This window comes from Pseudonaja textilis, chromosome 2 (genome assembly GCF_049901715.1).
Source record: "Pseudonaja textilis isolate UNSWEBS1 chromosome 2, rPseTex1.2, whole genome shotgun sequence".
Classification (NCBI taxonomy): domain Eukaryota; kingdom Metazoa; phylum Chordata; class Lepidosauria; order Squamata; family Elapidae; genus Pseudonaja; species Pseudonaja textilis.
In genome coordinates, this window is record NC_141991.1 from 141,616,662 (window position 1) to 141,643,344 (window position 26,683).

Below are 26,683 nucleotides of genomic sequence, written 5' to 3' on the forward strand. Positions count from 1 at the left end.
AATTAAAAAAAAAGCACATTGGTTATTTCATGGGATGCAGTAGGCCCAAATCAATAATCAATTTGAAATCAAGGCCGACTTAGGTATATTATTAACCCAGGACAAACATGGAATGAAAGTAGACTCATAAAACATGAAAGTCGTAAAGATGTTGGAGTATGGAGGAAAACAAATATTTAAATGTCATATGGATTCATTTCATAAATATACTTAACTCTGTGACTTTTAGAAAGGTGTGGAGTAATTTCCAAGTTATCCTTTATGGGGTTTGAGATTGGGGGAGTGTTATAGCAATAGCAATAGCACTTAGACTTATATACCGCTTTATAGTGCTTTCCAGCCCTCTCTTAGCGGTTTACAGAATCAGCATTATTGCCCCCAACAATCTGGGTCCTCATTTTACCCACCCCGGAAGGATGGAAGGCTGAGGCAATCTTGAGCCTGGTGGGATTGGAACTGCCAAATTGTAGGCAGCTGGGCTGCAGAAGTAGCTTGCAGTACTGCGCTCTAACCACTGTGCCACAGAGGCTCCTATATTATTATATTAATGTAATAATGTTTTAGCTATAATCACCTTTTTTGTTTCCTATCCAAAGGCACGAGAAATAAAGCGGGAGGCCCTGGAATGTGACTTGAGGTTCACAGGCTTCATTGTAGTGTCCTGCCCTCTGAAAGTCGACTCGAAGCCGGTTATCCGTGACATACTGAACGCTTCCCACCATGTGAGTTGTGGCTGACAATCTGTGGAAGGAACCAAGAAGAGGGGCCTAGGCAAAAAAGTTTGAGCCACTTTGCACAATTTCACCAGTCTCCCTAATTCCTCATCCCCTCTTCACGTTTGTCGGATCTGCACTTCTCTTTTGTCACCTCCTCCAATCCAAAGGGATGAAACATATTGTAGTATATTTTTGTCTGTATGTCCTTAGATAAATTGGCTAGGGCAGCAGGATAACTCTTAAAGAACAGTCCATGGAGATTCTCAGTCATCCAGGTCGTGGTTGTCCCCAAGGTGCTTTTTTCAAGAGGCAACTGGAATTTCTGGTTTTTCTTTGAATACGTTTCGCTTCTCACCCAAGAAGCTTAAAGAGGTCGTCTTTATGTCAAAATTGAACAGCCCTCTCCACAGCGCGGGGTGGGATACTACACCAACAGGATATCTCCTGTCTACAACACAGTCCTTTCAGCACTTCCAATAAGGCTCCACACCCATTTGTCTCACTCAGGTGATCCTGATGATACACCTAAACCTTCAGGTGACCTTAATGACCCGCTAAAAGAATGCAAATGACTAGTTGTCTGCAAGGAGTATAAATCCTTTCATTCCCCCACCATCTGGTCAGAGCTGAAGAAGCTTCTTTAGATGAGAAGCAAAATGTCTTCAGAGAGAGTCCAGAAAATCCCGTTGCCTCTTGAAAAAAGCATCTTTGGGTCTTAAAGCAGCAGCTAAGCAAACAAACAAACAAAACAATCATACAGGAGCAGATGAAAAACAACAACACCCAGTCAGGCATCTGGTTTTCCTTTGGGGACTGAGCAACCCAAGCCTAGTATTGCTATTATGGAAGGCGAACAGTTCTTCTTTTGGATAATGTATATTTCTCCTCTTTGGAATGGAGGACATAAGGCAAGCACAATGTTTCCGTTTTGAAGCATGGGCTTTCCCTCTTTATACACAATAGGATGTCCCTATTTGAGAGACCGAGGATCAAAACCGTCTGTCCAAAATTGCTTGGGGAGAGGGGAGAGGAAGGATACCGGTCTGGCATTTTTAATTACCCCTGGCCAGGATGCTGCTTTCGTATGCACGGTTTGACCGGCTGCTTATTCAAGCGGTTAGTTCTGAAGTAGATTGCTGTTTACGCACAGCAGCTTCCCCGCACGTTGCCTATAGTCGGGTGGCACAAACCTACCCTTTAACCCCACTCTGCAGGTAGTGATGATAACAGGTGACAGCCCACTGACTGCTTGCCACGTGGCCCAGGAGCTGCACTTCACCCAGAAGGAGCAGACGCTCATTTTGCAGCCACCTGGTAAAGGTAAATTTGGGGGAGGGGGGGGAATCCCTGGGAGGAGCAAGGGAGGGAGAGAAGACAGATGCTGCCGCCACTTCGCATAGAGCACGTGATCACTTTATGCGGCATTTCCTCTCTAGGACAAGGTGAAAGCCATCGGCTAGCCCTTTTTTCCCTGGGAGTCAGTAAAAAACAAAAGAATCACACGGTGCTATTTTGGTAGTTGCTGCTGCCTGTTGTTTTCAATGGATTTTCACTGGGTGATTAATTTTCAAGCTGTGGTATCCAGGAGAATTACTCCCCTGATATCCCAACAGTATTAAATTTCCTGAATGAGTGCTGTGCCTTAATTCCCTTGTCTGCTCTAGGCTCCGGTTGGAAATGGCAGTCCATCAGTGGCACTACTGTCCTCCCAATTGTCCCAGACTCACTGCGGGAACTGACCAGCCACCACAACCTGTGCATCACAGGGGAGGGTCTCGCTCACCTGCAAGCTACAGACTCGCAGCTGCTGCTTAAACTCATTCCACACGTCCAGGTCTTCGCACGGGTTGCACCCAAGCAGAAGGCAGGTGGTCTTTTATCTTTGATGCCCAGCCCAACTGCTCCTTGGCTGATTGACACAAAGATTGCGGGGAGGGGGGAGATATTTTTATTTTATTTTTTATTTATAGCTTGCTAAATCTTGTCCGACAACAGACACATCTCTTCCAGAAGTAAGTGGTAAGGTTAATAATTTTCTGCAGCAACTGGGAAGAAACTGGCCTTCCAGCTGGTGATGGTGTCTGCAATTCCCATCCATTTCAGCAACTACAGGCAGTCCTCGACTTACAACCACAAAGTTCTGTGGTTAAGTGAGACATCCATTAAGTGGGCTGTGCCCCATTTTCCGGCCTTCCTTGCCAAAGTTACCAAACGAATCACCGCAGCTGGTGAGTTAGTAACCCAGAAGTTAAAGGAATCTGGCTTCCCTACTGACTTTGCTTGTCAGCAGGTTGCAAAAGGGGATCGATCCCATGACACAGCAACAGTCATAAATATGAAACCAGTTGCCAAGCATCTGAATTCTGATCAAGTGACCATTGGGGGGGGAGGGGTGCTGCAAGTTCGTAATTGTGAAAAACGGTCATAAGTCGCTTTTTGTAACTTTGCACTGCCATTGTAACTTTCAAGGGTCACTAAATGAACTTGTAAGTCAAGGGCTACTTGTATAATTAAAACCAGCAGTGATGCAAGTTGTATTTTGAGCAAGACCTGAGAAGCCACTCATTCCTGTAAATTGACAGCGTACGCACTCACTGGATTATTGCGAGATTTGTAAAAAGAGAACGGAGAAGAGGCTGGACAGAGAAATTCCAGAAACACCATGAATTTCATGGAACTGATTTTAAAGCAGCCACTGCTTATGCCAATGGATTCTTGGATCAATAAATGAGGGAGATGCTTGATAGACACATAGTGTCCTGATGTATTGGGAAGGCAAGTGTTAAATGCAACTAGTACAATAATGCATGAAAATGAAAACATTTCTTACCAGAATAACTTCTGTGTTCATCGGTGAAAAAAATGAATGGAAGAGCACATACCCACCTAAACACTTATACATCATACTGTTCTCTTTCATGATAGGCAATGTTATGTAGGAACAAAAACAAGCTGACCCAGTATGATGTGTTCCCATGTACTTTTTTATGTTGGCATTTGTTACCTGCCATAATAGAGCCACAAATTTTAAGTCAGGCAGAGCCATGGCCTTAGTGGAAGGTGTCTTAAGATTTCAGAGTCTTGGAATCGGACTCATCTATGCATCTCTGGAATGATTCAATGGGTCACTGTGTATGTTTTTTTTTATCTTGCCGGTCCTAACCTGGTGAAGTTTTTAGTGTATTCGTGACTGTTAGACTTTTTTTTTTTCATTTTAGGGGATTACAGGTAGTCCTCGATTTGCAACTGGTCATTTAATGACTGTTTGAAGTTATAATAGATTTCCCCAGAGCTACCTATAACTTCTTTTTGAAATTTAGGAGAGTTACACACATTCTGCAGTTATATCATTGCATTTTGGGCACTTGGCAGCTGAATCACCTGTATGATTGTTAGTGGCATCCCATGTTTACATGACTGCAATTTTGCAACTTTTTTCCGAGTTTCCAGCCAAAAGAAAGTGCCCATTGGAGAGAACGACCTTTCTTAACGACTGCTACAAAAAATATCCCCCCCCCCCAAAAAAAAACAAGTGTAGTCACATGGTACCTTGACTTATGACTGTAATCTCTTATGACCATAATTCTGGACTTAATTACAGTCATAAATTGTGGACTATCGGTACAGAATTGCAAATGTTGAGAACCTGAGCAAATTTATGCAAACGTTCTTTGTTGATTCTTTATTTTCCCATTGTAGGAATTTGTGATCACAACACTGAAGGGGCTTGGCTATGTGACTCTGATGTGTGGGGATGGCACTAATGATGTGGGGGCTCTGAAGCATGCTGATGTGGGTGAGTGTTCATTCATTTAAAGATGGTTATTTTGATGAAAACTGGGCCTGTTTGTTGTTTTAATTGCTTAATTATTAACTTCCCACGAATTGTGATTCTTAAAAAAGGGATACTTTTATTTTGAAGTGATTCGTGCACTCATTGGAACAAGCATCTGAGAAGTACTCTTTCCTCAGCCAGGAGGAAGGTGCCTTGTTACAAAATGTATGGCTGCAAATTGTACATTATCTGCTGACCAATTATAGTCTAAATTATTTAATTGTTACTGTCTTTTAACTGATGGGACGAAATACTAAAGTGTTTAATCAAGTAGTCCAAACTAATTGTCATCGATATTTCTACAAGGTGAATCAATTGGTTTGATTAAAAGCCTCATCAGTGCAAAGTTAAACAAATCATCCTGTTTAAATGTATTTATTTGATGAATTTATTTACTGTATTATATTTATACGACCAAATCAAAATTGTACTTGTGCTTCAAAATCTCTGTTAAAAAGATCCGTTGCCATATTCATTTAATGTAGATTTTTTTTTATTCCATATTCTTTCTATAAATGATAGCAGATAGAGCATGTTAAATATTATTCATATTGGTGTTTCATGATCATCAGTCTCTGACCCATTAAAACCTCCATACCTTGCCCTGTTTTCCATCTGCCCTGAACACCGCTCACCAGGCAGCATGCTTGTGTCATCAGGGGACATGATTCTTTCTTGCAGGTGTGGCTCTACTAGCCAACGCCCCAGAGCGAATCCCCGAGCGCAGAAAAAAGCCTCGCGAGGGAGTAGCTGATGGGAGACCTACCTCCTCTTCTCTTGTGGGAGGCAACATGAGGCTCACCTCCCGAGCTGCCAAACATAGGCTCATGTCTCTCAGGGAGGAGCAACTTGCTGTACAACGAGTAGGTTGTTAGATCTGTTTGGCTCCTCTTGTCTCTTTGCTCTTTGCCTCGCTTACGCTTCTGGCATATCTTTTTTTCCTTTGTGAACTGCTGGGGAGGGCGGGGGTGGGTGGGGAGGGGAAAGACAGAGCTCCCATCTACAAATCCTTATTCAGTGCAGGTAGAAACAGTACTCAAATCAATTGGAATTGTAAGAATTCCAGCTCAGCACAGCTGGAATTAATTAAATCCCCAGTGCTTTTGGATTAAACAGGGATTGTGCTCTTCTCTTTCCTTTTCCTGGAGAACAGCTTTTTTTTCCCTGTATTGCGGTTTATTCTAGAGATAGAGGTAGTCCTTGACTTATGACTGCTTGTTTAATGATGGTCTGGAATTGAAACAGCCTCAGAAAGGTTGCTTTTGGGCCATCGCGTAACATTCCATCACCAGTCCTCAGTCACACGATCACAATCTGGATGCTTGGCAACCTATTCGCATTTATTACCAATTGCAGTCATGCGATCGCCATATGCATTCTCTGTTGGCTCCCCCGGAAAATTAATGGGGAAGCCAGCAGAGAACTCTGCAAGCTGCCCCTTGCTAAGAGGGCTTCCCCTTGTCCCTGAGAGCTGGCTGAAAGAGCTATCTGCCTAGGGGAGCTGAATTCCTATGTTGGGGTGTAAAAACAGAACTTGAATTCTGAAGACATTGCACCCTGCCGGAGAAGTTCTTTCTGCGCACAGGGGAGTTGAACTTCTTTGGCAGGCAGCTGTTTTAGCCAGCTGCCAGAGACAAGAGGAAGTCAAAATGGAAGCAGAGAATGTAAAGGCAGGGCAGTTAAGGTGAGGCACCTGGGATGCCTTGGGAACAGGGTTGGTAGCGGGAGGCCCGGCGCAGGCCATGTTGTGAGCATCTCTCTGTTCAGGAACTGAAAATCCTCCTTGGATTTTGGCAGGGGAAAATTTCATCTCCTGAACAGAATCTCCTGAGGCACCCCACACTCCTTATTTGGGACTTGGCTTAATGAAGTAAGATAGCTTAACAACCACAATTGGCAATGCCGGATGGCGGTCATTGAGCAAAGCAGTCATATGAGTGTCTTGCTTAGTGAATGCTTAACTATTAAGATTCCAATCCAAATTATGGTTGTAATTGAGGACTGTTTGTAGTGCTACAGATAGCTTGATCGGGAGCTTGCTGTACATTAAACAAGGATGCCCCCCCACCCCTTTGTTTCTGGCAGGAGAGGATCAGCCAGGTGCTAAAAGATTTGGAGGAAGACCAAGTACCCATTGTGAAGTTGGGTGATGCCAGTATTGCAGCTCCATTCACCTCTAAGCTTTCCTCTATACAGTGCAGTAAGTATGGGAAGAAGGAAGTTTATACTTAGGGTGGAATGTTGTGCACTTAAAGGCCCACACTTCATTTATACAGCCGTGGCATATATTCATTTGGATGCTTTACAGTGAAAAGTAGATAGTAACCAGTGTGATTTTATTTTCATGCTATATAACCAGCTGAATTCTGTATGCTGAAGGGGACTTTTATCTCTTAAGTCTATGCATCACACCATAGAAAACCTAGACCTTAGAGAAAATTCAGTGACTAGAGCAGACTGGGAGGAAAAAGTGTCATCACCTTCTCTGGAATTCCAGGGGTCTTTCTAGACTGAAGGGCAATGGGAAAAAAAAAAAGCACAAAGTAAACAACCTTAAACAGAAACCTTCTCTCATCTTCTGCAGTCTGCCATGTGATCAAGCAGGGCCGTTGTACACTGGTCACCACGCTCCAGATGTTCAAGATCTTGGCGTTGAATGCGCTCATCTTAGCCTACAGCCAGAGTGTCCTTTATTTGGAAGGTGTGAAGTTCAGTGACTTCCAGGCTACACTGCAAGGCTTGCTCCTGGCCGGCTGCTTTCTTTTCATCTCCCGATCCAAGGTATGATGGAAGAAAGACGCCTTATTGCAAGTTGGAGGGGAAGGTAGGAAAAGTGGTCAGTGGGTGAGGAGTCCCACCTACAGTCGAATTCGTTAGGTAGTGAGCTGGCCATAAAATTTGGTTCTGTGGCATGTAAGGATGTGGACAAAACCAAAAGAAAAATGCAGGTAAACTGTTCTTGCTTACCAAATCATTCATTCAGTGATGGGTCATTGAAGTTGCAGCCATTGCAGCGTCCCCATCATCATGAGATTGCAGTTTGGGTGTTTGGCAACTGGTGCATAATTACAATGGGGTTTTTTTTAAAGGTTTTTCTTTATTGAACAAACAAAACACAAACATAAACAAAAAAATACATTAAAAATGTTGAACATGGTACAGTCTTCCTAACATCGATCTTTGTCTTTACTTTGCTAAGTCCCATAATAATAATACACAATTTCATTCCATATACATTAAATATACATACAATCATTCCTTATTCTCTTGAATCTTCCTCTTCTCTAGCCAACCATAAAATTTGTCCCATATTTGATAAAAGTCCAAATCCTCCTTATTTTTTAATTCTTTTGTTAGTTTATCCATTTCTGTGCATGTCAAAATTTTGCTTAAGCATTTTCACACTCATTTGGAGTATCCTTATTTTTCCATTTCTGTGCATACGCCAGTCTTGCTGCAGTAATTATATGGATTATTAAGTAAATGATTTCCTTATCGTATTTCCTCATATTGATCCTTAACAGAAAAAACTCTGGTCTATGTTCCATTTTCGTCCCACATATTTCTTCCAGCCACTTATGTCATAATTACGACGGTTGAAGCACATGGTTGCCATTTGCAACCCTCATAGCTGGTTCCTGCCAAGCAAAGTGGGGGAAAGTCAGCAGGAAGTCACAAGTCGTGTAATGTCACGTTTAAAGATTGCAGCTGGAACTGACAGTAAGATGCCCTTGGTCTTATGTCATCACAATTAACATTGTGCTGCTTAGAGATAAAGTTGCCAGTTCCTGTTGCGGTTGATAAGTGAGGACTATTTACATTTTTTTCCCAGCTAAGAGCCAATAACCCCAAACCATATTTTAGGAATTGAAGCTTAGTTTCAGTGGAACAAAATTCAAAATATTTTGGCTGTTTTTACCTTGGGGTAAAATTGGGTAGACACCTATGCCGAACCAAATTACAGAAAATTTGGCCAAGGAAATGGTTTTAAAAATAGTTTGGAAACATTAAACTCTCTCTCACACACACACATGGGGCACACATACCTCATCCACTGAAAAATGTTTAGATTAGAACTTGGTGTCAAAAGTGCCTGCTGCCTTTCTCAATAAGAGAATAGAACATTTTCTCTGAAGTTTTGTTAATGTTTTGATTTTTTTAAAGTAAAGAATTTCATCCAATTTTATGAGCACTTGAACCCCCTAGATCAGGAAATAGATATGATACTTCCTTTGCTTTTTGGATGTGTGTGTCTTATCTGTCTCTCACATGCCCTCATCAAAATTAAATATGTTGTTCATTGCTTATATTTTTGCTTGCACATAGCTATAAAACAAGAGACTGCTGGCACTAATTAACTTGCACCAGTAACATTCATATTAAAAGCAAGCAGAAGATACAAATATCACCACTGATTCTGGCTACTGCAGTGACTTGGTTGTGTAAAGTTGGGGGATAAAGCAGCACCATCGCAATACTTCAGTACAGTATATTTGAAACGGACACGTTTTGTCTCACACTCAGCAAAACTACAAGTTTGCTCTGATCTTGAAACTTGTCAAAACACATTTTTTGTTTCATGTCGAGAGCATACAAAACACATAATCCAAGGTTGACTGTTTTTAGGTCATTTTCCACAAAACGGATAGTCTCCCGCTCTCAGAAGAAGGCAAGGGCAAACCAAAACTTTCCAAATGCCTTACCAAAAAACCTACATGGACCTGTCTAGGCAGTCGCCAGGAGTTGAAAATTGATGAGAACTATTTAGCTTCTAGCGCTTTTGTGTGTGCAAAGCAAGTTTCGAAATGGATTTGAACCAGCAAAGATAGGCTTCCTTTTGATTTCTGTGTCTTAAATTCTTCCAGCAGATTGACAGGCCTTGTCTCCTAAGGGGGTCATGTTTCAAAGGAACCATCCTGCAGGATGCTTCCCAAGTGAATCATAGTCAGGCTCCAAACTTCCCGTAGAATTCTAACCCTGACCTATTTCTTCTTGTTTCCAGCCTCTGAAGACACTCTCCCCAGAGCGCCCGCTCCCTAATATCTTCAATCTGTACACAGTTCTTACAGTGCTGCTACAATTTATGGTCCATTTTGTCAGTCTGGTATATCTTTATCGAGGTGCACAAGCCCGAAGTGAGCCCAAGTGAGTGCTGCTTGGATTTAAATACGAGGGTATAAAGTAAAGAAATAAAAATGTCAGAGTTATACAGAAATATAGATGTTCTCCAGATATGTCGCCTTCAGATTCCAGAATTTTCAGTGATGTTTCCAGAATTTTGTGAGTGGGAAGTCAGGTCATCTGGAGGATAACTCAAGCCTGGAAGGGCTGAGAAAAATATTCAAGGGTTTTTCTGTTTCTTTAAGGAAAGAAGACTTTGTGGATCTCTATAAGGAGTTTGAACCCAGTCTTGTGAATAGCACTGTTTACATCATGTCCATGGCCATGCAAATGGCTACATTTGCCATTAACTATAAGGTAAGATGTGCTTTGTTTTTATAATTTCATCATTGCCAATACTGATTTATATAGTGCTAGGACCTGATGCTGCATTTCAGGTCTTGCATTGCAAGTGATATGCAAAGCAGTAGGTGCTATGATGAAACCAAATTTTAACAGGACATAAGAGGAAAAACTACAAATGTCTGATTATGCCATGCGGAACAATGAGAAATATGACTACTGGTATAGATCAGGGGTGTCAAATTCAAGGCCGGATCCGGCCCACGGGGGGGCTTAAATCTGGCCCACGAGGCCAGCCTGGAAATAGCAACGGACTGGAGTGCCTCTGCTAGGAAAATGGAATCCCATTTTCAGCCTGGACAGTCTCCAGCATCCTTCCAGCCAAAATGTGGGACAGGGGGGCTATTTTGGTTGGCAGGGTGTTGCAGGAGAGGCGTCCACCCCATCTCTCCTCTCCGGCCAGCCCATGGACAAGAACTCCCATGCTGATCCGGCCCTCGAAGAAATCCAGCTTTGACACACCTGATATAGATCATATGGATGAGCCCATTTTGTAGTTTGAAAGTTAATGGTTTTGGCTGCTGATTTAGTGCATTTTGATTGTTGGCCATCCAAAATCATTTATACAAGAAGGGTAGCAAGATCAATTAAACAAATAGTTATTTGTGGAAACTGGGATCAGGTCCAATTTTAGAATGTTAAGGTACATTGTCCTTTCTTAAGTGGAATGATTATAAATAAAGAGTTCATTATAAGTAGGTGGCCCTGATGGAAGTTGCATACATAATGAACTTTTGAGCTTTTATAGAACTCCCACCTAGTCATGAAAGGAGATCGAAGGTGCCAGGCTCTTTTAGCAATTTCTCAGTCCTATTTGACTAAGGTAGGTTGGATCCAAACTTGCACTTTCACCTATAAGCAAAAAATGTGCTCCCATCTGTCATAATAAAGCTCACAGCAAAAGTGAGGCTGTTGTCACACGTAGCCAAGGATGGGTTTCTACCGATTCTGTCCACCTCTGTAGAACCGGTAATTCTGAAGAGCAGCAGACATAGAACAGGTTCTATGTCTGCTGATGTTTTTGCCCACCTGCCTGCCCAGGCTCTTACCTGACCTTTATTAACTGCATTTTCAACTTCAGCTGCCGTGCAAGGCACAGCTGCAGTTAAAAAAGCAGGAAAAAAAGGGCTTTTTCAAATGCTACTTCTCTGCACTCAGCACTGCTCAGCTGTCCAGGCACCAGGCTGATGACGATTTACAGGTGTGTGCAGGGAAGTACATGGTAAATCACCAAACCTTGTAAGTCAGGTGTAGTTAACCCTGTCTGATCCCACCCCTGCACGTAGCCACAGCATTATGACGTGAAACACCCATTAGTAGTGTAAGAAGAGTCTTGCCAAAGGAATTGTTATCTTGATCAGCAGTAAAATAAACAAGCTTTTATTAGTATGTTGTTTCTACTCCTAAATTACTGATATGGTTTGGCCTTCTTTCCATACCTTGGTTTTATTTATCTAGGGCCACCCATTCATGGAAAGCCTAAGGGAAAACAAACCTCTGCTATGGAGCATCATTATTTCAGGATTAGCAATTGTCGTCCTTTTGACTGGCTCCTCCCCAGAGTTCAATGAACAGTTTGGACTTGTGGAAATCCCAACAGAGGTGAGTAAGCAAGACTTTTGTTAAGCATATCCCCCAATATCCCTTTTTTCCAGCTAGCTGTAGAAATTAAAGTGGGAAAAAACTATATACTGTTAACACTGGGTTTGAGAACTTCAAACTTTTTTGAATTGTAGGTGTTTTAAGGAGTTCTTTACTTCCAGCAAATGCAAAGTAGTCTTGGAGGACTAAAAGGTCCACTGTGTTATGATTCAGTAAGCTATTGCAGCTGTTGCTTGGTTATACTGGTCTTAGAAAAATGTTTATTTGATGCAGGGACTTGGGAGACCCCCCCTCCCCCCCCCAAAAAAGGCTTATTTTTTGCTTTTGTTCAGGGCAAATAATTGAGGCAAGGTAAGATGTGTTTGCGAGAAAGAACTGAAAATTACTCAGGCGCATATAGTAAGATCAAGTCTAAGCAGCCTCCAGGTGTTTTGGAATAGAAGCTGCAGGCTTTGCAATGTAGTGAACAGCAATAATTGTAGAAGGTATAATTGGAAAAATTTAGAAATCTTTTATTGCCTAACGGCCTTTGGCTAAATTATTTTTAAAACTTAATTTTCTGTGCAACATATGAGTTTTAAAAAAATATAACCAAAGGAAGGTTGTAGCTGTATACTTATAGTTACCAATAATGGATTTCTTAGTAAATTTATGAGTGGGACAGATGACCAGCTTACTAAATTCCTTGTTTACTGGATTTTGGTATCACATTAAGCAGCAAGATCAGCTCCCATCTTTATTTCAAGATTATAGAAGAGTTTTCATACGTACTAGATACGTAGGTAGATACATACTAGATTTGAATGCAATATGAAAAATGTTTTTTGGGACTTTCTTGGTACATCTTGTTTATTTTTCTATTTCAGTTTAAACTAGTGATCACTGGAGTTCTGGTGACCAACTTCTTCATTGCTCTGCTCATAGACTGGATCCTGCAGTTCCTATTAGGCAGCACAAAGCTCAAAGTGCCTTCTTGAGACTCATTCTTCTCCCTTGGCAGAAGTGAAGTGAAGGACAGCCAGAAAGAGACACCACTGAAATACAGCACTACAAAAGGAATATTTATTCTTTGATAGCTGTTTTATTCCAATTGGGGACTGGCAAGCAGATTTTTATTGTGTTAAGTCTGGAAACCACAACGAAAGTTATGCAAGGGCCTACATTAATCTTCACGTGTCTGCCAAACAGAGCAGCAGTTGTTAACCTTTGTACTGCCTCTTCACTCCTCCTAGAAAGGTGGTCATGAGATTTGATAATAAAATGGCAATCAGTGCATTTTGGAATATGCAGGAATGTTTTTTCTTTGATTTCACATATCCTTAGTTCTTACCTCCCCATATGAAATCTTGCCGAGATGGTCATATTTGCAATTCTTTAAACAGAGATCGGCCTAAAGAAGGTTGTTGTGGAGAAATATATTTCATTTTTCATGAACATACTTTATTGGCAGGAATACATGTTTCAGAAAGTTTGAAATGGCCAGAAATAAGCACAGATATAACTTTTCTGGTAGAATAAGCCTCTTATTTTTAAACTTTTTTTTTTTTTTTTTGCAAAGAAAGTAGATATGTTGCTTAAAAAAAGTATGTACAAAAGTAGTTCTACTCGTACCTATAGTAAAATATAGTATCAGCAGGATTATGATTATACCAGTTTCAGCTAGTAAAGCAGTGCCCCCAACAGCACAATCCCTTTGAGGCAGGCACTTCATCCACTCAGTTGAGTCAGCTTCACCACCTTAGTGGCAAGAACTCTCAAGGAAATGACTGAGGCTATGAAATGGTGGGTGGGAGTCTCGCAGCTGCATTTCTTTCAACTACAAAACTGTAGTCATACTGTACAAAAGCAAAAAATACGGTTACAAAAAAAGCAAGATCTCCATATTCAAAACCAGAAGGAGTCGCAGCTCAGCTATAATACATGAATATATGTTTGTAAGGAAACAACGCATTTGACTTTGCTAAAGAAAATTGCTCACCTCTTTCTCAATATCAGCAAGAGATTTGATGTGGAAGTTTTTAAATATAGAAAGTACCTAGAAAATAAACACAAATAATAACCCACAATCAGCCAATTAATCTAGACTGTAATTTATAGAAGTTATTCCTAACAATATTGCTAAACCTTAAACTAATTTCTCCACTAAGTAGGTTCTATGGTCCTTCCATTCTTACAATTCTTAGTTACTCCAAAACAGCTACAGGAAAACATGTTTCTCATTAGCAACATTTATTTGAATTAGGTGAGAGAAAGGTCACTGAAGTCTTCTGGTACGTTTTTAAAAAGTAAAAGTAATTTGACAGCTATCAGCACTCCACCTGACATAGGTTGCACTATGTTTTCCCCAATACATTATCTGTTTCATCAACCAATCATTCTTTTAAATTGTATTTATTGGATTTTTTTTCATATAATATACCATCTGTGCCAAGACCACTGATACCATACTGGCTGGGAATATTATGAATAGTAGTTTCAAGTCAGTTGGAGAAAGCCAGACATTTAACAATCTGGAATGGAATTCAAGATTATACCACTGGGGTGATTTCCATACATATCTGGAACACCTTCAAGCTACTTCCAGTTTGGAGATCTCTCTCTAGAAGTGGACTCAGTTCTGGAATGACATGGCCCTGAGAGATTTTTTTTTTTTGGCAGTTTCATTTCCAGAATAATGAATGTTGCATTAGGAAAGAAGAGATATGTGTTCTAGAAAAACCTATAGTTTCATCTATTTTGTCCTTTACACTGTTACATGACTCCAACAGAAAATACTTACAGTGTTACCACGAGTGACATTGTTCTCAAACTTAGGATGCAGAGTAAAAGGGACTCCATCTATGGCTAAGGAGGAAACAAAACACTCAGGTTCAGATTGCCCAAGGGAAAAGTAACAATATTTTAAAGTGAGTGATTATTTACGGGTCATCAAGGTGGCATACAACAAATCATAATACTGTAGTGAAAGGTTAAAAACTTGTTACAATGGTAAATGGTTTAAAATGTTATATAAAATGCAACAAAATATTATAATTCAAATACCCACTTTACAGAAATACCTCCATAGATTTTCTAAACCCAAGAAAAAGCAACACAGAAGTTCTTTCTCCTATACTGTACAAGAAATCACTGCAAAAGTAATGTTTTCAAGAGGGCACTCCGCCAGTACTTAGAAAACGTGACATAATTCCCAGGATGGATATCTAAGTACAATAATTGATGCACAAAATGTAGGAAGTTGCATCACTATCTGCAGCCTCATTTCAATAGAATTCCAGAAAGCTGCAAAACAGGCAACTCCAAGAATACAAGTAGTCCTCAAATTACAACCATTTATTTAGTGATCAAAGTTGCAATGGTACTGAAAAAAGTTACTTACAGTTTTTACACTTATGACCATTGTGGCACTGGCATCTTCATGGTCACGTGATCAAAATTTGGATGCTTGGCAACTAATATTTACCACAATTGCAATCCTTGGGTCATATGATCATCTTTTGCAACCTTCTGACAAGCAAGTTCCATGGGAAAACCCAGATTCACTTAACCATGCTACTAACTTAACAACTGCAGGGACTCACTTCACAACCATGGCAAGAAAGGTCATAAAACGGGGCAAAATTCTTAATGCTTAACAACTTTCTCACTTAGCAACAGAAATTTTGGTTGTAGGTCAAGAAATACTTTAATAGTCCAAGAGAATACTTGACAATTAGTGCAGGTTTTTTCAATGTTCTATTCCTATGTCATGTTCCACTAATCAAGCTGTCATCCTTAAAACTGACCTCTTACAAGGTCGACTGCCTCAAGAAAGGCTGAGGCTGGTGTCAGCATCGCTATGAGAAAAATCAGGGGTAATGCAAAATTAAAAAAGCACAATAAAGTTTCAAACTTGACCTTTCAAAGGATGCAACTTCTCCCAGAACACATTGCATCCCACCTCCCATACTAATGATCATTCTGGTCTGGATTTAATTTTACTTTGTTCACTTTAATCTAGGACCCTATTAAATTTGAACAGATAAAAACTTTAAGCACATTAAAAGCACCTAATTCCAAATAAATTTCCAGGAGCTTCATATGCTAAAGCATGTATAAAAACATGCCCAAGTTTATCCTTTTCTAGTTCACATTTTAGGAATGGTCCAGTAGCTTTCCAGAAATTAATCTGAAGTAAAAGCAGGCATGGTGTGCCAGCTGAAACAAGCCTAGATGAGGGCCAAATCACATTCTAGACACCAGAAAACCAGTTTTAAAAATTGGTTTCTGAAAAACTGAAGACCATCTCTCAAATGGCTAGTTCACTGTAAACCACAGAGACAGAATGGAATATTCCAAGTCTAAGACAGTAGGTTTTACATATTCCTTTCATTAAATAAAATCAAATAAAGTTCTTGTGTGACTTCAGAATAATGACCCACATCCAATAATGGAATTGTTGTAGTTGAATGGCCAAAGATGTCTTTTCAGGTATTCTAGAAGATTAGCCAACACACCTGCCCTCTCCGTCCTATATTCTGATTCTTGATAATATAATCCAGATAGGTCTAGAGTTAAAAGGACTCCCAATTTCAAAACGGCTTTCCTCCTGGAGGCAAAAAACAACATCTCCTTCCTGTGAAGATATATTAATCTTTAACCATGGCATCAGTTCTGTCCTGACAAATGTAAACAAAGCAGCCATCATATTACTGGGCTATATATAACAAAAGTTCACATTTTGCCTTAATTATAAAAAGACGTATGCGATGAATCATGCCAAATTTCAAGAATCCACTGGAACTTTTCTTGAAGTTCAGTTCTATGGCTCTTTCTCCCATAAAAGCAGAATATGCTTCACTTCCTTAAACAGAAGGTACTTACCTGAAATACCACAGGCATTTGACGTATCATATATAGATTCATTTTTCTTAATGGTAGTTTGCCTTTTGGAACCAATAGATAGAGAGTTTACACTGAAAGGATTAAAATGAAGAAACACACATGGTCTCTAAGTAGATAATGAATTATTGTTTCAATCATTCCCCAGAATCTCTATTAGCTTTCATAGGTACTTGCAGCATTTCAAAAAAAAAACCACCTTTGCTCTAGAAATAATTGTAAACATTGTTCTTCCTGAGGAAGGTAATAATTGCACAGTACAAAAATTAAAACAATTAAAAATAACAAAAAGTGAAGCATTGTATTGTACACACACACACACATAGAATAATGCACTTCTGATACTTAGACAATCATGACAGAGCCAGAATAATTACTGGTCCCTGTATTCATCAGAAAAGATGGGTTTTCTCCACAAAGTACTATCTTTGGTATGAGAGATTACTTTGCATGCACTGAGAATGTGGTTGTAAAGACAGAGGAGCCAGATTGTAATCATGTGACCATAGGAGTGATGGCGCAACATTTAGTAATGGCCAGAAGTTCATTACAGGCAATAAAGCACTTTTTGGAGGCCATCATAATTCCACACCATTGTTAAAGGAGTGGCCTTAAATCAGAACTCCTTGCAACCTTCCCCTTCTTTTGTCACTCTCCAGGATCAGTTTCAGTCCTTGCCATAGACAGTTTTCTTCTGCCATGTAGGCTATTCATGTGAATTAGGGTTGTAAACATCATTGTTAAATCAGTAAATAAGCAAGTTTACTGGAGATAATATAACATGTGGGGCCAATGAATATATGGTGAAACTAAGATGATGACTCAACAGAAACAGAAGTCCTAATCATATTAGCAATAAGAGCCATTAAACACAATGGGACATGCAATAGAACGGATAGTTCTTTGATTTTGTTTGCTTAATGACAGTTTGAATTAACAAAGTTCTTAGAGAGTTTTACAGTCTGTAAAGCAGTTCCAACTGTTACAAACATCACACCACTCAGAGAGAGAGAGACACACACACACACACACACTCCAATCATGTGATCGCAACCTGGGTGTTTGGTAACATGTTCGCACCTTTAACTGACTACCAAGTGCCTCACATCATGGGAGCTCCCATGGACGCTGCCGAAGGATTTTGGCTCCAGCATGCTTGCATAGAACTGAAATCCTTTGTGCCTGCTTTCCTGGAGCTAAAATCCTCCGTGCCTTCTTGCACGAAGCTGGAATTATTGATGTTAGGGGTTAACATTTTACTGAACATATTTTTATGGGTCAATTAACTGCTGCCACTTTTACACAGCTAGTATATCAGGGCTTGTCCTTGTCTTCATCCAAGGTATGACATGAGGTTTAATTAATTTAACTCATGAGTGTTAGTTTCACTAACTTTTAACCTAGTACACCATGTAAAATTATCCTCACTTTTCTAAACAGAATATCTAGTTTCTCCGCATTATAATCCATTCTCTTTGTTTAATCTAAGAAAAATTCTAACATGGGTACTTTCAGAAGTAGACAAACACTGCTTATTTATTTCTTCATTTATTTCTTCAGAATTCATCTAGCATTCTGAGGTGCAATCACAACAATCCTAGGAAAAGTCTTAATGTTAAGAAATCTCTTCTCAACATTGCTTCAGATCCCGTCTTTCTGATTCTGCTATCGTCAATCTTTTTTCTAGGCCTTTTTCTTTAGCCCTACAAACTCACTCAAACTGCTTTTTGCCTGATTGGTTTATAACTAGTCTGAGTGATAGATAAACTATTGGAAGCGGCCAACAGTGTCATTACATGGCATAATGTTTTTGCTTTTTTTAAAAAAAAAATACAGATTACTGAAAAAACATGACAAATAACATCAAAATGTATATGTTCTATTATATAATGAAAAATGATCAAAACTTACTTTGCTGTTTCTAATGAAAGCTGATTCATTTCGAGACTGAGGCTCCTTGGTTTGGGAAGAGGTTTAGGCTTGTTTATGTGTTCCTTTTTACACCAAAGGGCAAAACTACTTATTTCCCTAGGTGGGAGGAATACAAATAAAAATTGTTTAAGTCTTTCCAAGCTGTGACAATGTGTTAAGAGCAGAGGACATGGATACTAGCACCTCACCCAATGCGTATGTAATTGGGGATCACTTTGCTCTTGCTGCTTAGTGTGACGTCATACACAGCCGTTTCTGCCACACCCATTGGTATCAGCTTGACACATAGCCTCTTCTTCTTGGAGACGGAGGTTTCTACAATAGGAGGCAGAAAAATAAGGCTGCAATCAAAGGACATTGGAATGACAGGCATTCTACCTTCAGAAGCAGGAAAATCACTGTATGCATTCAAGAAAGGCCCAGGTATAAGCTAAACATTTTTGATTGATAATGGTTGAACCCAACTTCATTTAATGTAGAAAATCCGTACATTATTCCATGAAGGCTATTTTACATCTGTTTCCATGTCATTTCCAAATGTGTATATACGTAAATCAGATGCTCTAAATTAAGATGGAAAACCTTTTTGCAGTGGGGGAATGCATTTTAAAAATTAACAATATCCTGCAATGGTCATGGGAACACAGTAGGAAGATGTTTTGGCTTACTTTCTGATGGATTCAGTAAAATAGAGGCCTCCACTCTAAATGTTTCTTACTTAGAGATAGCCCTTGACTTATAACCATTTGTATAGCTACCAAAGTTATGATGGTGCTGAAAAAAACTATTGATGACTGTTCCTCATACTTAACAATGGTTGCAGCTCCCTGGGGATCACATGATCACAATGTGGATACTTGGCAACTGGCTTAAATTTACAACAGTTCCAACAATACAGAGTTCATGTGATTCACCTCCTAGTCATCTTCTGACAAGTAATGGGAAAGCTGGCAAGGTAGGTCAGAAATAATGGTCATGTGATAGTTTGCTTAATGACCATGACCGTTTGCTTAATGACTGTAAAAAAGTCATAAAATTGGGTGCAGTCACCAGATGCCTCACTTACACTGATTAACAGATCTTCCAGACTTAAATATGGTCCTAAGTTGAGGACTGCTTATAAAGAGAAACTTTAAAAATCATTCCATCATGATAAAGGTTTTGTTGTTGAATGTGTGCATATTTTTTGTCAAAAGTGTGTTTATGGGGCTCTAAGGGCCACCTAAGAAGGTCCTGCAAACCTACTCTTAATAAAAATAGCAAATTATTTGAAAATTTACCAATATAAATGTCCAATGCAGAATATTTAAAGCAAATTGTTTTCACATGATGCACATACGTTTCTCTAATGACAAAGACCAGCCAAACCTATTATAAAACGCTATACATATGGAAGATGCATGCATGCATACATATGCACCAGCAACACTTGAAGATTCAAGGGCTCTTCCAAACTGGTTTTATGGAAATGATTCAGGAACAGAACAAAATGTATCTAAATATGGACTAGCAAACTTCATTTTCAAATACTATAGAATTTAGCACATGAATTATAAAATAATATTCCTATAATAGTTATCCATCGATTGGTTTGATTTTTTGGATAAGATTGTTTTTTGCTAGGAATCACTATAAAGAAATTTCAACTACATAATAATCACATGGTAAGCTACATTTAATTAAATATACTTAATTCCCTATTTTTTCTATACATTTACATGAAAATAAATTACACATAACTATGTATGTTTAGTAAGTATTCAATTAGCATACGGCACATAAGTTTTTGCATTTTTTGCATACAAAATCAATCTCCTAAGAAATAAAGATTAATGAATGTTTGCCACAATTGTGAAATTTGACAGTTTGCCCCAATCACAAAGTTACATCGGAAATAGATTTGGGCATTATGTTCACTTGTACAATTCACCATTATAACAGAAGAAGAAAAATCCAGTGGCAATACAAAATGTCGCTTTATCACAGCAACTGGGAATGGTAGAAAAGGGAAACTGAATCCATAACCTCTCACACAGGTAGTTCTCAACTTACAATGGTAATTGGGACTGGAAAACTGGTCGCAAACTGCTACAATTGTAAATCAAGGCACCCACATGACTCTAAGTAGTTTTCTGGCCTCTTTTAGGACTGATATTAAACAAATCCATTCATATGAATGCGTGTTTTTTTGCCAGAAACTGGCAAAAAACATTGTAAATCACAGTCATATTATTTTATAACCTTTAAAAGTTAGAGCGGCCACCAAATGAGCATTTGGTGGCCGCTCTAACTTTTAATGGTTATAAAATTATGGTCGTAAATCAAGGAATACCTGTAATGGAAGCTAGCACAAATATGTACAAACAGACGGGCACCTCTCACTGTAAGGAACAGAAGCATAATAACAACCACAGCCATTATAGCCTCTTTTATTAGAAAATGGAAATAAAACCCATTAGAAATTATTTGTAGGTCACATTCATTTTAAATTTTCTTTCTGAGACTTCAGTCATGATTTTCCATGTTTATAATAACTGTAATTTGCAAAATCCAGTAGTTAGTGCTACAGGTTAGTTGTTGTGATTGCACATGGCACTTCCCTAAGCTACGTGCCACTGTTTAGGAGAAGAGATATTAAACTGCTCTAGGTTTAAAACAAAACAGAATAAAATGAGCCAAATAGCCAGGCAGACTCACTTAGATCCAGAAACTCTTTAGCATACATATATCCAGAAGGTAGTGGCGATTTCTCACTCAGGATTACCACATCATATAATATATCTCCAGCTGGATTCTGGAAAGAAGCAGATTCCAAAACAGTCACCAACCACACTATCTGCACCTAACCTCAATTTCGTCCTTCTTACCAAAGTGTCCTTCTTACCAAAGTATCTAGAGATGCAGTAAAGCAGAGGTAATATCCATATTTTTGTGCAAATCCTTTTCCAAAGTTAGCAGGTGCTCCTTCCACAGTTGTTGTGATCTAAGAAAAATGAGGGGGGAACAGACTTTTATGAAGCGAGGAAAAAATCACAAGCAAGAATTCTCCCAATACAGGTAGCCTGCCCATTCCATTTGTAACCATTTGTAATTCATGGGAGTGAATCTCCTACTTTAAACGTGATCACACCCTTTTGCCCATGCATTCGCTAATCGAATGCACAGTTCGTTAAGTGCACATTAGGTATTTCAGGGTAGGGAAGGTCATGGGGGACCTAGTGATGGAATAGTCCACTTGTGTCAACCCTGAAGCTGACTTGACCAAAGCCATTTTGACAGCTTCAATGTTGCCACACTGGAGCTGAGGGATACAGAGGGGAGGATTTGAGATAGTTGGGATTCTGTAGCCAAACCAAAATACTTTCTCTTGGAAACCAAGGACATTCTCACACCCGGTCGGTGGAAGCTCAGAGTGATGTCACCCGGCAACCAGACTTCACCATGATTGGACCATCTGACTGATTGTTTTGAGAAAGTGACAAACTTTTACTTTTAATTAGGTGAATACCATGGAAGTGTTCAGAGACGGTTTTCACCAGATCTGTGCTAATATGATATATCCAATAAAATGATTCTTTGAGGAATCTACCTGCCTCAGAGTTTTGTTTGCTATGGATCTATTACTTGGAACCCCGACATCTTGCTTAAGTCCATTCAAGGCCTCCCTGACCCACTGAAATACCTCATGCTCCCTACAATTGCTCCCCCCACACCCAACCTGTCACTCCAGGTCGCTTACTGTGCAAAGATCTAGCAAGCTGTATCCTCTCCAGCCTCTCAGCCGTGTGCATCTCTCTGGAGCTCCTGGAGCTGTTTTGGGCTGCAAAGGCTTTTGCAAAAATGGCAAAAGGCTTTGTAAACGAAGGGAAAGCTTTGATGTTTCAGGCCTTCCCTCCATTTGCAAAGCCTTTTGCTGCAGGTCTCATCCAGGCCTCTGTTTGCCAAAAACAGAAGCCTAAAGTACCCTCAGATCACGAGAGATCAATAGCGTGAGATCTTGCGCTACTGATCTCATGTGATCTTGCAGTACTTTAGGCCTCCATTCTCTGCCTACTCACCGAAGGCCTGAAGCACCAAAACAGGCCAAGAAAGCAAAGGATTTCTAGATCTTCGCAAAGTGAGTACAGTATCCACAGGCCCAGTGCCTATGAAGACCTGGCATGCTGGGGGGGTGGGGTATAGGCAGGCTGAACGAGCCTCTGCCATCGTTCATAAGGGTGAACAACTGCCACGGTGCTGCAACATTTGTAGTTTCAAGGCTTGTTCGTAAACTGTAGGAGGCACTTATCGCATAACTTTGAACATTCGCTAAGGGAGTGCTCGTAACCCGAGGATTACCTGTATTTCTTAGAGATACATGAAACTAAACCTGAATCTTCATGTACACAAAGTATGTAATTTGCCACTGATTTATGTTATGTTGACATGTCCCCAACTTCACATATGGAAATATTCTGAACAATTCCAAGTGTTCAGAATATAGCAACAGATTTTGGACATTTTGGGACTGAGTTATAACAGTTGAAGAAAATGTAACAAAACATGCATGGGTTTCAGTTTAGGTTTATCAGAAAAGATTAACCTCATACAGATTTCTTCTGAAAATATTTTTAATGTTTGAATTGTTGAAAGGCTTGATTTGCTTGTTAAAAAGTATATGCACATATACACATACAAAGAGATGAAACAAATTCTACAATTAAATATTAGGATCTGTATCATTCATTGTTTAAAGAAATATCCAGAAATTCACCCACTGATTTCACCAACAGAGGTTTCCTATTAAACAGCACATTGTAAGCAGATGCAATATATGAAAACAGGGTAGGGCAGGTAGCTAATAAAAAAGTGGAACAAACTGAGGACATTAGATAGTAGCGAAGTAAAGAACCAAAGTACTTAGCATTAAATACAAGCAAACCAGTTTGGAGCTTGTAGCGTATTCCCATTCCTGTGGAGACTGATAACTAATAAAAACATCAGATATAATTCCTCACCAATATATCATTACCAATGCTTTCAAATAATTACCCCCAGGGATCAGATGTCTCCTACTTCTAGAATCTGTTCCTCACTGCCACCTTTCAGCGACATTGCAAAGTCCTACCTACCTATCTACCTACCTTGTACACCTATGTACCTTGTCTGACACAGCTAAGCCTGTCCAGTAGCAATTTTTTCCCATTTACAAGATTTCCTTTTCCAATATCAGGATGCTCAGAACTAGAACTCCAACTGATACGTTTTCAGCAATAAATGGTTTTTACTGAACATAGAGAGATAATAATTATTTGGGATAAAACAATATTCTAATGCCTAAAATTATAGGGTTTTTGAAAAAGTTTTAAAACCTGCAATGAGGCTTTAATTTTCCTCCTTAATTTGCTTATTATTCTGACTTCTTTGGTGAAAGTCTTAACTTCCTAATTATCCCCTTTAATTTTTTTCTAAAATGAATTCTTAATTTTCCAAACCCTTGATTTTGTTTTTACCACCAATCTTGCCCAATTTCTTCTCTGCCACTTCCCAACTTACCCCAACTCCTGAACATATTTGAAGGATCACTTCTCCCCATTGACATCTATCTGTCCCATTGAGTTTGGCTTGAGAGGCATATTATTAGTCTTGTCAGCTAGGGAATTCCAACCCCGTGGCAAGAGAGGCAGCAAATAAATTTAACAAAATAAAATCTGACAGGATCTATGAAGAAAGCCTTTTTGCCACAGCCCCCATCCTGTGGAACGTCCTTTCTCTGCAGGGGAGGCCTGTTGGCCTTCCAAAAGACCCCCCAAACACGGTTTTGTTTAATGAGCTTAGTGATCCTGTGGTACAGTAGGGCCTGTCAGATGGTTATACAGTATGACTATTAACTGATGCACTCTCTGTATGCAAAAGAGCTGCCAAGGTCCATGGACTTCACATGGGATAATGACTCCCAGTAGGAGTCATCATTATGAAATGATACTACTGGATGGGCAAATTCAACTTTAGTAAGAGGTGTCTAATGTATCCCAAAGCCACACCTTTGTACATGATTACCAGTATTTTGAATTAAGACTGAAAGCATACTACTACTCTAGGTAGCTTAACAGCTCCAAAAAAAAAAGTTCTCCTGCAATGGCTGCACTGATCCATTCACAATATTGCCATCACATTCTAGACCAATTGCAGCTTCCGGACTGCCTCCATAAATTGCCTCATTTAGAGGGCATTACAATAGCCCTAATTGGATCTGATTACTAAATCCAATATTTATCAGGCAGTAATTATATTACAGCAACTCATTCTCTGCAGCGTTAGTGTTTGACATGTCCCATTCAAATCCTAGCGGCTTCCATGCACGATTAAGGGTTTGGTGTAACACCCCTGGCTCAGTCTTGGAACATGGCAAACAGCTGAATGTTGTTGGTGAGCTGACATTTCATTCCTGTTAAAAAGATTTCGCCCAGCGGTCTATATGTAATATCCGGGCGAGCGCTAACCATGTGACACCCCATCCTGAAGGATCCAAGGGCTGCAACTCTCTATAAGGACTGCGGCAATCCTCTCAGTTAGCACCCAGCTCTTGTAGATGGCCCCGAATGCATAAAAAGTGTGGGGTGGGGTGGGTGGATAGATAGGTGGCTGGATAGAGAGATGCAATATAGATGTGATAGATGTGCTAAATAGGTAAGATAGATAGATAGATAGATAGATAGATAGATAGATAGATAGATAGATAGATAGATAGATAGATAGATGGGTGGGTGGGTGGGTGGGTGGATGGGAGGGAGGGAGGGAGGGAGAGAGAGAGAGAGAGAGAGAGAAGACAGACAGATACGGATGGATGGATAGATATAGACAGACAGATAGAAAGAAAAACCCACTAAAATGTCCACCAAGAGCATGGGGGCACTTAAACTATGGGCAAAGGCAACCGACTGAAGTAACCAAGGCTATTTCTGACCCAGAAACCGGTCTGTATCTTAACAGGAATGGAACCATTACCAATCACAGGTAGTTGGTTTATTATTTAGCTTCATTCATCGGGAAAGGGGTTCACGCAAATTTATCGTTTCATGGAGTCCCCTTATCGCAAAGTTTGAGAAGCCCCGCTGTAAAACGTTGCATAACCTTCAGCGTACAACAAATGTTACTGGTTTGGCTCAGGGGCGCTTTCCCCTTTTTGTACTAAGCAGTAACAAAAACTCGCATTTCTGGGTGTGGAAATCTCCACTCAAGCTTCCGACTTCAGTAAAACTCTTCCGTCTTCCCGCCCCACAGCCCATTTTTAAAGCAAGAGGCAGGCAGAACAGGGAAATCGAAAGCCGGAGGGGTGAGAAGGGCCAGCAAGGTAAAGCCAATTGGTCGGAATTAGCTTCTCTCCTTTTCCTTTGAGCCTCCCTTAAAGGAAAGAAAGACGGCAAGCCTCGCCTCGCCTTCACTCTCCCCGCCGGGAAGAGAGGTTGCCCTCAGAGACGGGGCGCTGCTAAGGCAAGGAGACGAAGCTGCTTTTCTCACCGGAATCCAGCCAGCAACCGGCACATTAGACGACGTCCAACCCAGCCCGGTGAGCGGAGTGGTCATGCCAGCTCTAAGACGGTTTCGGATACAGGAAGACCTAAAAGAAGTGGGGGGAGGGAGACCCCGTCAGCGAACAGCGAAGTCCACCCGGTCGCGGGAGGCGAAACAAGAACGAAAGTCCTCTCGAGTTTTTTCGACCCGCCTCTCAGAACAGACGTGAGGCTCCACGTTTATAACGGAGTCTGCTCTGATTGGCGAACCACTTCTGCAGGACCATCCAATGGAAACTTTGCGCTTGCTTGTTTGTTTTCTCTTCGTCACGAAACCAGGATAACGTTTATGCGCACGCACCTTGCACGCTCGCTCTTAGGTCTCCCTTTGAATTTGGGAAGGGGTGCGCCAAAGCAAATATTCCGGAGTTGAGCTCTAACTTTACTGACCCATCGAATGCTAGAGGGAGGCACCAGCAAGTTTAAGGGGAGCCCGTTTAGATGTTTGATTTCTTCTTCAAGTTATGCAGGCAAGTCCTAGATAATTATGGTGACTAAAAAAAACCGCTATGTGAAGATTATGCCACATAGGAAATCCACAGGAATTGAGTATCGCACCCTCCGCTACTCTTTATTGCATATTAAATGTGCAAAACATGGATGCATGGGTACCTATTCTTCTTAAACTCTGCACCCCCACC

The 26,683-nt window shown here is 40.2% G+C and overlaps 2 protein-coding genes across 3 annotated transcripts in view; one reads left to right on the forward strand and one right to left on the reverse strand.

Moving 5' to 3' along the window:
* The window catches only part of ATP13A1 (ATPase 13A1), a 31,897-nt gene extending 18,934 nt beyond the window's left edge, over window positions 1-12,963 (forward strand). The window contains exons 16-26 of the mRNA XM_026713819.2: window positions 597-722; window positions 1,931-2,036; window positions 2,381-2,580; window positions 4,416-4,512; window positions 5,233-5,414; window positions 6,637-6,751; window positions 7,136-7,332; window positions 9,554-9,696; window positions 9,918-10,029; window positions 11,533-11,676; window positions 12,543-12,963. Of these exons, the coding sequence (XP_026569604.1) occupies window positions 597-722; window positions 1,931-2,036; window positions 2,381-2,580; window positions 4,416-4,512; window positions 5,233-5,414; window positions 6,637-6,751; window positions 7,136-7,332; window positions 9,554-9,696; window positions 9,918-10,029; window positions 11,533-11,676; window positions 12,543-12,653 (1,533 nt within the window). The 3' untranslated portion in view covers window positions 12,654-12,963. The remainder of the gene's footprint in view (window positions 1-596; window positions 723-1,930; window positions 2,037-2,380; window positions 2,581-4,415; window positions 4,513-5,232; window positions 5,415-6,636; window positions 6,752-7,135; window positions 7,333-9,553; window positions 9,697-9,917; window positions 10,030-11,532; window positions 11,677-12,542) is intronic.
* Window positions 12,964-13,094: 131 nt separating this feature from the next.
* MVB12A (multivesicular body subunit 12A) lies at window positions 13,095-26,241 on the reverse strand. Of its 2 annotated transcripts, none has more exons than XM_026713824.2 (9): window positions 25,990-26,241; window positions 21,374-21,472; window positions 21,187-21,283; window positions 18,678-18,804; window positions 18,469-18,585; window positions 16,540-16,631; window positions 14,456-14,520; window positions 13,655-13,711; window positions 13,095-13,511 (listed from the first exon to the last, which is right to left on the reverse strand). In XM_026713824.2, the coding sequence occupies exons 1-9, from the start codon at window positions 26,053-26,055 to the stop codon at window positions 13,449-13,451; spliced, it is 783 nt and encodes a 260-aa protein (XP_026569609.2). In that variant the 5' UTR covers window positions 26,056-26,241; the 3' UTR covers window positions 13,095-13,448. The 2 variants fall into 2 exon arrangements, with proteins under 2 accessions (XP_026569609.2, XP_087781649.1); XM_087925523.1 differs by having other exon boundaries at window positions 18,469-18,573; window positions 25,990-26,197.
* Between the last annotated feature and the right edge of the window lie 442 nt (window positions 26,242-26,683).

What these genes read in the sequence shown, in the direction of transcription:
- MVB12A (XM_026713824.2), bottom strand. Translation starts at nt 26,055, where the DNA reads ATGACCACTCCGCTCACCGGGCTGGGTTGGACGTCGTCTAATGTGCCG. An exon ending in CGGTTGCTGGCTGGATTCCG is followed by an intron (nt 21,473 to 25,989) that starts GTGAGAAAAGCA and finishes CATTTTTCTTAG; the next exon opens with ATCACAACAACTGTGGAAGG. An exon ending in TTGCTGATATTGAGAAAGAG is followed by an intron (nt 13,512 to 13,654) that starts GTGAGCAATTTT and finishes GCTTTTGTACAG; the next exon opens with TATGACTACAGTTTTGTAGT.